The 14,175-nt window shown below is 37.1% G+C and overlaps 1 protein-coding gene across 1 annotated transcript; it reads right to left on the bottom strand.

The window, feature by feature from the left end:
* Positions 1–3,499: 3,499 nt before the first annotated feature.
* Positions 3,500–3,991, bottom strand: LOC149252578 (toll/interleukin-1 receptor-like protein). The gene has a single exon (XM_089454192.1). The coding sequence runs from the start codon at positions 3,989–3,991 to the stop codon at positions 3,500–3,502; it is 492 nt and encodes a 163-aa protein (XP_089310318.1).
* Positions 3,992–14,175: the final 10,184 nt, after the last annotated feature.

The raw sequence follows: 14,175 nt of genomic DNA, 5'->3' as shown, positions 1-14,175 counted from the left end.
CAATAGTGATCTATTCTATTATCATTTTTAGGGTAGTCGGGTGGTGCTAGGCCAGTGGTTGAAGTAACCTTCAAGTTGGAACTTGAAAACACTTCAAGGCAGCAGGGTGGTGCAAGGGGAAGTTTGATCTTGCATGGCGTTGGAGCATCCTTCCAATGGATGTTGGTAAAACAGGGTGTAGAAGCATCCTTTCAATAGTTAGAGCTGCCTCATAAAAATAGAAGGTTTTGTCTAGATTGCTAGGGAGTTGGGGTTTCCCTTTTAGTTGGAGCTAAAGCATTAATATAATGATAGAATTAAAATTATTAGAGAAAAGTTCGGTGGTTTTTCTTCCAGAATGGTTTCCACCTAATTTTTTTTTTTTGTTTACCATGTTTTTATGTTGTGCGCTATTGGTTTATGTTTTTAATCTGATGATGAAAATAATTAATGCTCTGAAAAAAGAAAACTTAACTATTTATAAGTGAAATATTGATTCAAGCCCCTCTCAGTATTTCAAACAATCTATTTCATGAGCTTTTGACAATATATATTTACATAATATATTTTTGTTTCTTACATTTCGACGTTGATATTTATTTGTGATATTGGAATGTGAATTTTTGAACATTATTATTTATTGTCAATAATGACTCACAAAACACTGTTAAGCATAGTGACCATGGTTAACCATATTTAAGCTAATTTCACCATGATTGAATATAGTTGTATTATTTAACAATATTATTATAATTAATAAAAATTTTACAAAGTTTTTCAATATGATTAACTTTATTAAATTTATACTTAATTAAAATTATTATTGAACATTGATTATATATATATGTTTTTTAAATAACACATCTTTATATTTCAGAGAAGATATCCAAAGTTCGGAGAGGTTGCTTTGTGGAGGAGGAGAGGAAAAAGACGACGATGGTGAGAACTGGCATATGCAGAGAGGCGAGGGCTTACGGCTCTACCATTCTTCGCGAATCTAGTACTCGATGTATCAAACCTCTCACTGATGATAATTTTGGCTACGCTTTGGATGTTAGGGCTGAGAAGATCTGTAGCTATCACCCTTCGGCTAAAGTATTTTTGGGCCCTAAAACTGATCTATCAACAGATCCAAAATGCTGAGACAGAGATCTACAGGTTTCTTTGCCCATATTTCGATATCCTTCCTCGCAGATGCATATCGCGGTCAGATCTATCCACGGATCCGACTCATACTTGGATGGTGAGGGAACAGGTAAAATAATACACTCTTGGTTCTACACACTCGAAATGCACCAACTTGAAACGGGATCTAGTATCCGAAGTTGTATAATGGCTCCCATGGAGCGAAGCTCTTCAGATCCGTATATGGGTAACAGAAGCCCCAAAAATCTGGTGACACCACTAGAGGCGAACTCTTGCATTACCATCATCACCGAAGGGATGACGAGGGTTTCTGTACTTAGTTCTTGCGACAACGCTTTTATTCTCCACAGAGATCTGGCACACAATAAAGGCAGAAGGGAGGAATCTTGTAGCCGCCCCAACAGGTTGGAAGAGGGAGCTGCCTCCGATCACGAACTGCAAGCCTGTCGAAAATATTGTTTGAGGGCAGAAAGGCATATAAAGCCATGGGAGATGGCTTACCTCTGGCATGCATATGGCGAATACTATTGGGTATCGCGAGCCTACAAACAAATCTTATAGTGAGTGTCTTACCAAGGATATCTACACTTTCGCCAGAATCTGTGTGGAGGTTGATCTTAGTCAAGGATTACTAGACCGCATCTTTTTATTCCACAACGAAAAGCAATGGTCCCAGTGTCTTGATTATGAAAATACTGCCTTCAGATGTCGCATTTGTCATCAAACTGGTCATCTACAAAGTGCTTGCCCACAAAATAAAAAGGACGGGAAAAGAAGACGACCACCAAAGCTTAAAGGATGGCAGTTTTCAGCCTCTCCGATAGATGATACAGAAGAGGATGGAAATGCAGAAAATACCACAAACACCACATTCCAAGAAGCAGAATAACCAGGAAATATCTCAGTGTTCAATGAACAAGGCACCCAACTTAACTCACAAAATGATGAGAACCATAACTTCTCTGCTTTAGTTCCAATGATAACCCACTCACAACAGAAAATTGAGCAACTCATCCCACGGAAGGAAATCGGTGGCAACAAGCGAATACACTCAACAAAAAGTTCATATTCTGACAAAGAAACCCCAACTACCACCAAAGAGGCAGAAATGTCCACTGTAACATCCACTCCCAACATTGGAAGTTGGCAGAAAGTGGAAAAAAAGAAGGTAGAAAAGCATAGATAGTTCATAAATTATTGTCTTTTTTAGATCCTGTGCATCACGACAAGTTTATACAGCATATGCTAATGTAGCATCTACAACATGTAATTTTGCTCAATATGAATAAAATTACGATTTTTCTTTTGGAAAAAAAAAAACATTATATTTCAATTATGTTTTTAAAGAATATTTTATGATATTTTTATTTTAATTACATCATTAACTAATTTACACAATTTTCACATATTTCTTTAAAAAAATAAATAATATGAAAAATGAATCTATCCATTATAATGTAAATATTATAGACCCATCTTAATCGTGGATCTAACAAGTATAAAGAAAGATAAAAAGAGATCAAATCTTTTGAAGTGCAAAATTCTTTTAAAATTCAAAAATTAAAAAATTATTTGCATTTAAAAAGGTTTGACGCCAATGCTCTCTATATATGATTAAATTCTTATAAATTAAAACATTTTCAATAGAACATTTCTAATAGATTCTCAGTTGTGTTGAATATATATATAGAAATTAGATGCTACCCCGTATAGAAACCCTAAAATAAAGTTCGAACTGAGATAATATTTCGAACTGACACGATACAAATATGATCTATGGTCGTTCAATCCAAACCAGAGAAACCAAATTTAGAAGATACAAATTTTACTTCCCCAACCATGGGCACATGATACAAATATGATATGTGGTCATCCGAACCAAAACAGAGAAACCAAATTTAAAAGATACAAAATTTTAGGTCATCCGAACCAAAACAGAGAAACCAAATTTAGAAGATACAAAATTTTAGTTCCCGGACCAAGGCTACGATACAAATATGATCTGGGGTCATCCGAACCATACCAGAGAAACCAGATTTAAAATTTTACTTCCTTTGATACAGATATGATCATTTGAACCAAACCAGAGAAACTACAGATGACACTGGGCTCAGACTTTTGATGGACCATGGTTGAAAAGTAGTATTAAATTGAAGGCCAGCTGCGGCAGTCTGTCATGCAATGCTTAGCCACATCTTCGACCAGGCGCTGCTTCATAGCTGCAATGCGCAGAGTTTATAAAAATCAACAAAATCCAAAAACAGAAACAGAAACCGAAACCGATAAATATATAATATCAGCGCAGAGCTTTTAAAAATGAACAAAACCCAAAACAGAAGAAGCAGAAGCCGATAAATATATAGGAGAGAGTTATTTACCCATTAAAATCTTCTGGAAGTGACCAGCCAGAGAGACGACAGAATTGGAACAGAGCAGCTTTCCATTCGTGGATTTCCTGCGGGCTGTATCTACCACTCATCTCATGCTCTTTGAATGCTTCGGCAAATGGGCTCCCACTTTGGTCTGGACGCCGAACTTGCGCAGGAGTGACGTCATAAAACAGAGGAATGGCAATGGATGACCCGTTTCCCTGCCTCTGAAGCACTACTTGGCGTGCAATATGTGAGGCTTCTCTGAGACACCAGGGCGATTGTGCATAGTTGGTGGAGAATATGGGCATGAGGATGCGACTCTCCTCAATTGCATGGTGTAGCGTTGCAGAAATGTCGTCTCCTCTGTTGAGAGTGTAGGTGTCAAGGAAGGCACGGAAGCCTGCGTTTGTGAGGGCATGATAGAGATGGTCGGAAAACCCTCTTCTCACATCAGTCCCTGTGAAACTCAGAAAAATATCATACCTATATGCCATGTATCTCCTGAACTTCGCATTGAAAAGGCAGATGCATAAGCGAGAAGGAAACGAAGGAAATGGAGCCATGAAATGAAGATTGAAAGGAGAGGCGTGCTTATATAAGCCTCTAAGGAGTGACTACAGTGACTACATCATCCATGAAATATTAAATATTTTGTAACAGGGAATTCAAATGAAAGTCTACGATATTAATTGATGTTTGTTGGATTAAGCAATAATTGAGCCAAAAGAATTTTTGCCTTCCATGCCTTGTAGAAAATGCCAGTACACGTAAATCATAAGGTTAGTTTCAATGAAATCGTTAACCTGAATGGTCGACGTCGGCCTAGTAGTCGGTGTCTGTGTAATATTCATGGTGACATGGTGACATGCTGGTCATGAAATATGGCCCCAGATCAGACGAGTTTTACCGAATTTCATGAAATATGGTTCTACCAAATTTCCTTGCCATCTTGCTACAAATTTCATTGTCGTCTTCTCCAAAGGTCATTGTCGTCTTGGTACAAATTTCATTGTCCTCTTCTTCAAAGTTCATTGTCGTCTTGCTAGTCCTTTTCTTCAAAGTTCAGTGTCGTCTTGCTACAAATTTCATTGCCCTCGTTTTTTATATCTTATTCTTTGGATGATATTATTAGTATAGATTTATTTTAATCACGGATTTAATATGAGTATAGAGATTAAATTTTTTCAAGTAGAGTCCAAAACACAATGTGTAATTTTTTATTGTTTAAATTGTATTTTAAAATGTCATGCAAGTTACATAACATGTAAGCATAGATTCATTTTAACCACGGATTTAACATGAGCTTAGGGATCAAATTTTTCCAGGTACATATTTGTTTTAAAGTGCAAAGCAGAATGTGTAATTTTTTATTGTTTAAATTGTATTTTTAAATGTCATGGGAGTTACATAACATGTGCATTGAACTTGTTTTTTTGTTATTGATATATTTGTCAATATTAATATATATTAAAATATGTTATTCATAATCCACATTAAATATTTTATTCTATACAAAATTAAAACATTTTTTCTTAACATTTTTTATATATAGATATATATGAAGTTGATATCAAGTGTTAAAAATATTAATCACTTTTTTTTTTTACTTCTAATTACTTTACCATATGGACAACTAATTAAATATGCATAGTGTATTTTTATTATTATTATGGCCTACATTGTTTTTTTATTTCGAGAATATTTTATTTTTATTTGAAAAGGAACAAACATACTTACACATCACCTTCACATTCGGTTATAGAATAAAACTCTCGGCTCAATAAAACAAAGGCAAATACCATGGGCAAATACCATGGGAAAATACGGCACCCAACACTCAAGGCATGTAGCTTTCTTTATTTTTGCAGTCCCAGGAGACAATATAAAGGATGAGCCATCCTTTGGAAGGCGATGTTAAAAGATAATCAATTCCTAATGAAATAGCTGTATCCATATCTTGGGACTTTATGTCCATAATGATGTTATGCTTGCTTTCGGTACTCCAGAAAAACAAATCTTGATCGAGCCCATATTTGCTCAGTGGATACAATCTCCATCAACAAAGGCAAGGATAGAGGTATAGGTACCACCGGGGTAGAGCACCCTTCCCTCCAGGTCGAGATCCAATTTATCCAATTGTACACCTTTTTATTGCTCCGCTTGGTTCGAAATCGAGGGCTATTGGTTCACGATACTATTTTATTATTTCCCATGACACGATGTACGATGCTTGGAATAAAATTGAAATAGGGAGTGACTCCATAAGCACTGGAACAGATCAACTTGTTGAACGATCCCCGATATGCAACCTATCTCTATGCTTGCCACACTGCCTCTATAAGTAGGTCTTTCACACGCCTATCAATGCTGTGGTTTCCACTCAAATGCTTACTGAGAAAATACATGGTGCGATCTAGTCGGAACAAGATAGAAAAAAAGAGATAAATCCGGATATCAATATTCTATCTTCTATAGATTTACTACCCAAGGATCTCATTTGTCATGAGGAAGAACGAAAATCTTTTATCCTGGCTCATTGTACTAGATCTCGATGAAGAATGGGTTTACCATATTGGTTTGTCATTCCTTATAATCGATCCGATCTCCCGACCTAATAGGTGACAAATGTCTACGAATTGGTTTCAAATATCTATGAATTGGTTTCAAACGTCTGCGAATTGGTTTCAAATGTCTACGAAAAGATTGCTTGGGAGGCAAGCCAGTAAGCAGTTGGAGTTTGGCTCTCTCTGACCCCCTAAAAAGATGATTGTATCCTTCCCTAATTTCTCAATTTTAGAAACAACATTGGATCAGTGGAGTATAAATATCTCCTGGAGTGGCTCATTTCATACCGGAAAAACCTATGTATGAACAAGGATTGATTCTGCTTCCCCATCTAGCTACTCTAGGATGGGGAGTCGGTCCTGGTGGGGAAATCGTGGACACTTTTCCATATTTTGTATCTGGGGTACTTCACTTAATTTCTTCTGCGATTAGTAATGGGGAACATACGAAGGCTTTGGAATATTATTTCCAAGCATTAGAACGGAACCCATCCTTACCACAAGCTGGCCACGTTAAACATAAGGACTCAGCAATTGTCTGCTGGGATAATGGATCTTCGACTCTCTGGATTTTTTCCCTATGAGGCTATGTTTGAGCTAGGCAATCTTGATTTTGAAATAGAATGACCTGGTTGGTTTGGTTTGTATTCAGCCAAAGTTGCTCCTGTATAAGGGGCGAGATATTGTAATGTAGCGGGAGAATCCGTAGTTTCCGTGCCACAAGCACCTATCGGTAAGCACCTCTCTCTATGCCTGACCCGTGGCTAAGCACCTCTCGATCCTGAGTTTTCAAAGTTCCTATCTGATCCTCGAATCACCTATTGAATAACATCGATGGTTTCCAGGTGAAAGGCTCGAGGTTGAAAGTGAAAAGTATTCCTCTCCTTATCAGTTGAGCCCCATGTCGGGTCCTTGCACTAGGAAGCGCAAGCCCAGACATTTCCCACCCATTTGATTCCTTAAATCAAATCCGGTCCTGGTCGAATACAATCAGGTATCCGACTATCTTGGGTACAACTAGTGCACTCCAAAGTAATTGTTACTCTTATATCTCCGCTCTTGGCCCTCGCACCATCCGCCAGAATTTGTCCCTTCTTTACACATTCCCCTTGATGAATTTGAGGTTTTTGATGCGTACAAGTATTGGTATTAGAACGTTGATCATCAATGGTCTGTGTAGCCATAGAAACTATTGTATTGGTTGAGATCTGTTAACTTTGCAGCTGATCCGGTTGATTCAGTTGGTTAACCTGTTAAGTATGCTATTTCTTCTGATCTTGGAAACTTGCTTCAGATATAAAACTTTGAGTATTCAGAGATGCCCTTGTTATGAAGATATTTATACTTCTTTCCATATCGTAAGATAGAGGATTGAAATCTGTATGACGAGCCAAGGTCTTGAAAGAATCACTAGAGAAATACCTCCTCATCTAGCATTTTGGTTCTGACCAAAAGAGGGTTCATTCGAACCCTCAAAAAATAACCTGGAGAAGAAGAACAATTCTTGGATAATTGATGAGATCGTGAGACTGCCTGTTGAATGTCTGATGGCACGTTTCTCCGACACGAGATTTCCCCTAATCTTCGCCGGATGTGCTTGACATCGGCTCTTCGCCACCTAGGGCGGTAGTACGTTCCAAGGGTTGGATTGTTCGCCCATTAAAGTGGTACGTGAGTTGGGTTCAGAATGTCGTGAGACAGTTCAGAGATTACATTCGACAATTTGTGAAGGGGTTTGCCTGTGCTATTCATTAGTTGCTCGATGAATGATTTCTAGGATAATGAAGAGATTTCTACTATAGATCTCAGAGACCCTTAATGAAAGGGGGGCTGTGACTCACTCACTCGTCCTCGTACCATAGCGTACTATGTTAGGTATACGTGGACTGGGTGGCAAATAAGTAACTAAAAAGTCATGCTTACACATCCTCTCCTTATCAGTTGAGCCTCCTGAAAATGCTATAATAGTAGGGGAATCTTAAAAAACCTCCACCAAGAGAAAATGGCCAAATTTTTAGGGATATATTTAGTCTACGCTCGCATTGGGCTCTTTCATTAACTGATGGAAAGATCGGTTAGTCTGCCATTCTCCTCTTTCCCGTAAGATACTAATATGGCTCCGTGTGCTCCAAATTCTTACCCTTCGGAAGCAATCCCAAAGTTATTCAAAAGGTAAGTAAATACCATCGGCAGATTCTATCCATTTTGACCATATCAAGAAAAGGGAATATTACAAATCCTCCTTCCCCATGATTGATCGCCCTCAATCAATCCATGTCTATCCATAGCAGGCACATATCAATCCACATCTATCCATAGCAGGCACATTTTTATACTAATATGAAGATCCCATACAAACCATTGTGCTACCCTATGTTTCCCTACTAAATGGACATGAATGAATCTTTTGATAGTTGGATCCCAAACAATTCTCCCAACAATACTTCCATCAATAGATCCACCTGGATCCTAGTGCCACGTAAGTCTTTGGACCTATGGGTTATGATACCACCTTGGCCCTCCTTCACTGTTCATGCCTAGGGCCCAAGCTATAATATGTCCTTGGCTAAGAGCACCCTCTTAAGAATCATCCCATCAATAGAGTTTTAACTTATAATCTCTCGCCAATCCATCCCATGGGAAGGATCTAATGCATGAATACCTGCACATGGAATAAATCTACTATGTTGACGTTGTCCGATGCCCAACTCATGCTACTCCACCTGATTGCCCAACATGATCCATTTGGAGAACTTTTCGCGGCTCTTCCTAATGTATAAAGGTTGTTTGGTAGTGTTGCAAGCCCTATCTATGTACACTCGTAGAGGGCTTCTCTAAAAATCCCAACTGTACTCCTCTTGTTGCCTTGTGAGGGAATTGAGTCATTCCTCAACACTACACAACTTGGTCGCTGATTCGGCACATAACCCTATAAGCTCCTCAATTTCCAAGTTCTCTTGTAAGACATTGTCTCGGACCATCCGACTCTCTCCTTCAACATCATAACATGTATCATGAAATGCATGATATTTTCTTGAAAGTCCTCCACTAGCAATTTTGGTGCCCCGTTGAATTTCTCTGCATCTACTTGCATTGGATGCTCAATTATCACAGCTCCAAATTGAACCTTTAACCAAATCTTTGGAAATGGCTCATCCTACAGACTATGTTTGTTATAATCCCTTTTATGTTCATGATCATCATGTCAGTTCACTACTACTAGTTCTTCATTCAGGTCTTCCTAGATGTCTTCCCATTTGCCGTCTCCACCTGTGGAGACAATATGTTGTTCATCTTCTCCAGTTGTCGAACGTCGATGAACTGGTGCACTTCTATCTACATTTGACTATTCAAATTCTTTGTGGATGTCCCCTTAGAAATATGTGGACTCTTTCTTATAGGATTCTACTTTGCCATGCACTTTTGAATGCTTGTCATCTTGTAAATATCCATGAATAACATCACACTGCTACTAATCATCTTTACTTAACGGCTCAAATTTTCCATGGGTGCTCCCCTCAAAATCAATGGAACTAACTATAGAAGACCCCCTATGATATGAAGGAATCACCTCTTGTCCTATCCTTATTTCCTCCTTCCTATCACCTGGGTGTGAATGGTTAGGTTCCCATGGTCCCTTGCAGATAAAACATAGTCCTCTCCTTCTTAGTTCATTCTTGTTGCAAGATTTACTTCCTTTGTTCTTGCTTCCTCCATCAATCCTTGTCAGCTCCTTCTAGGTCAAAACCATTCTAAGCAATTTTATGTTTTTCCTAACAAACTTCTCGACTAGATCATAGGAAGCTGGTGATACCAGTGGTTCCTTCCTCCAAATGGTTAATAATTTGGATCTTAGTATCTTGCAGATGTCAACATCTCCTTCTAATAACAGGGACACAACATTTTGCATGCTTGTTTTGACATTGTCTAGATGAGTTGATGTAATGTTGGTGTAAAATTCTTGGAGTAACTGAAAGATTAACTCATCACATTCAAAATTTAGAATGTATGTGTCAAAGATCAAATCTGCCATGAGCGCTAGAATTTTGTGCCATTTATTGAAAGGTAGGAAGCATGATGTTGTTTAACCCTTGATGAGTTTCTATTATCAGTTGTAATGTCTCCCTCATGATATCATTATTTTAAGGTGGTAGTGGCGATGCTAAAGCTATGATCATGTTGAGACAAGAGGAAATTGCGAGCCTGACCACTTCACAAGGATACTCCCAAAGTTTAGGTTGTATCAGCACAAGCATGAATTTCTTGGGAGCCCAATTGAGTTTCTTCCATTGTAGCTCCCCTACCCTAGAAAAACACGTGTCCAATTCCTCCAACTTACAAAGGTATACGACTGGATTTGTTCGTTGCAATTTAGATCCAAGTACGAAGAGATTAGCCCCTCTCCCGAAACCACTACTATCGTGATGGCCCTTTGAATCACTACTCTAAACCACTGTATTAGAACGCCACCTCTTAACCCTTGCAACCACAGTGTCATTATGTTGTCACCCCTGTAACTCTTCGATGGCAGATTGTAAAATACACGAGGTAATGTAGATCAAACTTTGTGCATTAGAGTATGGCCTATCGACCTATGGAACTTGGTGTATGAATGGATTCGGCCTTGTACCTTTCATTTTGGTGGGTTGAATAACCCCAATGATATGCATTGATGAATAACTCAATAGTAGAAAGGAATTACCCTGTGGCCTCTTAACAATTATGACAATAATGCATCGACCTTCTCGGCCTCAGAGTCTCAATAACAATGTTGATGTTAACATTAATGCAGACACCCTCAATTTTGTCGATCTTGGCTTCTCGCTGCTTGGAAACCTCCTCAACATCGAAATAGGCCTCAGGACCTTCTGCTTGCACCTTCACTGGTTGCATATAGAATTGATATTACTCTTGACTCTCGTTTTCTCACTTGTTACACATATCTAGGTTGCCAAGTTCAAGAGATCCTAGGCCCTCTACCACTGGTTTTTCAGCTACCCAACAATGATCGATATTTGACATGCTTAATGGCTCATTGTTTTTTTTTTGAAATACACTAAAAAATCACTAATCCAGAACGAGAATGACCAATTTGTTTCCCTCTTCAATTTAGTATTCAAGATTTCTTGCAAAGAGCCAAATTCACAAACTTTGATCTCAGATACGAACAGGTAGTCGTGACATACTTCCACTTCATCTCTTCATCTCTTACTTCGTGTGGACATACCCAATCATCCCATTGGGTGGAAGAATGCCGAACAAGATCAAACTGTGAAGTACTCATATCTGGATGGCACCGTGGGTAATGTTGGTAGGAAAAATTTATGGAAAGTGTCCCCACAATTACTATGATTATTACTTGGATTTAGAGACTTTGGGGGATCCAATGAGCATTATAAACTATGGCACCTGAATAATTGACCTCTGCCCCTTGAGGCTGATGATTGTGGCCTCTTGGCCCTGTAACGTGATAGCTACATGGCCTTGCAACCCTCACAACCAAAAAATTTGACCATGATGCTAATGAATATGGCCTCTCGGCGCGGCTTTCAACCCGTAGCTTCTGTATGTTGAAATTTGTCTCCACCAAGGTGCTCAACTCTTTGATCTCGCCACAATTCGCTATGCAAGTCTCTAAATCAACTTCTCTGACATTTGAGTAGCCCCCATGATTGATAATTTTATTGTAATTAAAAAAGTGAATAATGTCATCAAAAGGCTCTTAGCTTCATCTTTCAAAATAATAATTAAGCCTTTGGAAGATTAAAATAATTATCTGGTCAACTTGTATTCCAATTAGTAATTTATCCCTTATAATTTTTGTTCTTAACCCTTTTTAGAATATTTGCTCTTCACTTATAAAAAATAATTTGGACTTAAATATAATCTTGAATTATAATTTGGCCAACATAACAAAAACTAAAAATTCAACCCCTTGAAAATATTTTGGATAAAATATCTTTTATTTATTCTTTTCATAAATGTTTCCTCAGTTATAACATGATCGTCAAAATTACCTACAAAAATGTTAATCTGGCGTCTTGAACCCAGAATAAAATTTAACAATGATAAGTCAATTAGAGTAGCTGCAGAGAGCCACCAAAACTGTTGAGATTCTAGATCGGGGGATTATGGATGACCATTGAATACATTGAATACCGGTTTCTCTTAGACCCTCAATATTTCCCAAAGTTGATATGCAATAAACCCACAAGCTCATAGAGAAACCAACTTTGATACCACTATAAGATCCCAGACGTCAATTTATTTAATAGATCTCGCACACTTTCATGTTGTAATTAAAATGCTTGCAATCAAAAACACTGAACACAAAAAGGATATTAAAATGAAACCTTTTATTTATATTAATAACTGAAAACAAAGATACATGCCCATACAAGTCATATTGAAGCCCTTTCTGATGACATGTATGACTACTCATCAGTGATCAATCTAAGACACCGAAGCACACTTGTGAATCTTGGATGGTTCCACCAAAAATTTGTCACTGCATGGTTTTTATCCTAGGATCAAGCTAGAACTAGTCACGCCATGTTCTTAGCAAACACACAATAATATATAAAAACTTAGGGCGATCCAAATGCCTATCTCCTATCCCCTTTTATAAGCTTCATGGACTCTCTATAAACCTTATTTTATTGTTTTCCCTCAATAAATGAAGGAAAATACCATGGGAAGATACCATGGGCAGATTCCATCCATTTTGACTATATCAAGAAAAAAGAATATAACATAAACATTATAAAAGAAGTAATTAATGCATAAACTGATAAACTTAAAAACAAGATTCATTACAAAGTTGAATTTGCTTGTGATAAACATTGAAGTTTTGTTGGAAATCTATCACAACTACTTTTCTTAAAATAAAATACAACTTTTTGAATTTAGATATAGAATTTAGAAATGTATCTCATTTATATTTTATTTCTAGATATTATTGTATCAAGAGATGCATCGTATAGTTGAGGATATGTGTAACTCCTTCCATGCTCAAAGTGGAGTTGATACATACATACATACATGTATCATTCTCAATCATAAATAAAATATTTTAATATCCATATTAGATAACGTAATTTAAAATCAACTTTATTTATAGTTAAAGTAATTAATATAAAAAACTTATATTTTCACTTTCCATTAAGATGAAAATGTGTAATTTTTATTATTATTTTAATGTGAGCCTCAAATAAAATGTTTGAAATATCCATATTAATAAATATATTTCAATATGAGCTTAGTATATATTTATATATTTAATTTTGACCATAAATACAATATTTCAATCCCACTTTAGATAAAACTAGCACATATCCATCTTGATGATATACAAATGAACGAAACATTGATATGGATCAAATCTCTTGATTTGAAAATGTAATACCTTTGTGAATTGCAAATATTTTAATTTACTTTGATATCGATCAAATCTCTTGATTTGAAAATGTAATACCCTTCGTGAATTGTAAATATTTTAATTTACTTTTTCTAAAGTCACTTGGCAAACTGTGGGCCATGCTAAAGGCATGATATGAATAAGTAATAAACATAAATGTTTATCTTTCTAAATTTCATTAATAAGTATTGTTTATGGTTAGCAATGAAAATTATGATGGGGAAAGATGTTGAAAGAGAGTTTCACATGCGAGAAAATTAAGAGACAGTTATGGGTAGAGGTGGTTAACTACCCATATCCCTCTCCCTAGAGATAAATTATCTCAGTTAGGGAAAAGGGAGCCACGAGGGTGAGAGGAAAAAATCATGAGGAAACCTTGTGAACTTGGAACCTTGCTGGAGGAGGCCCAAGGGGGGAGAATAAAGTTGTAAGATTATTACCCTTAGAGAGGAAGTTGTTGAGGGAGCCAAGAATCTACCAAGTAAGGGATTCTTGAGCTAGTTGGCCAATGGAATCAAAAACTAAATCCTGAGTTCTCTGTTGAAATTCTAGACTAGACTTGGTATGGGTCAAAGAATGTCTTGGATTAGCCCTGATATGGTCATTGTTAAGAAACTGCGCTAAAAGTGAAACTAGCTTGGGGGGATTTCTGGTTGTGGATACTGTAATCATTAGTTAGGTGGAGAAATCTCCTTCC

This window comes from Pinus tabuliformis, chromosome 7 (assembly GCF_031772625.1).
Source record: "Pinus tabuliformis cultivar Carrire ecotype Pingquan chromosome 7, CPIR1, whole genome shotgun sequence".
Classification (NCBI taxonomy): domain Eukaryota; kingdom Viridiplantae; phylum Streptophyta; class Pinopsida; order Pinales; family Pinaceae; genus Pinus; species Pinus tabuliformis.
The sequence above is the reverse complement of the archived record's forward strand: the minus strand, read 5'-3'. Positions and strand labels throughout refer to the sequence as shown.

What these genes read in the sequence shown, in the direction of transcription:
- LOC149252578 (XM_089454192.1), bottom strand. Translation starts at nt 3,991, where the DNA reads ATGGCATATAGGTATGATATTTTTCTGAGTTTCACAGGGACTGATGTG.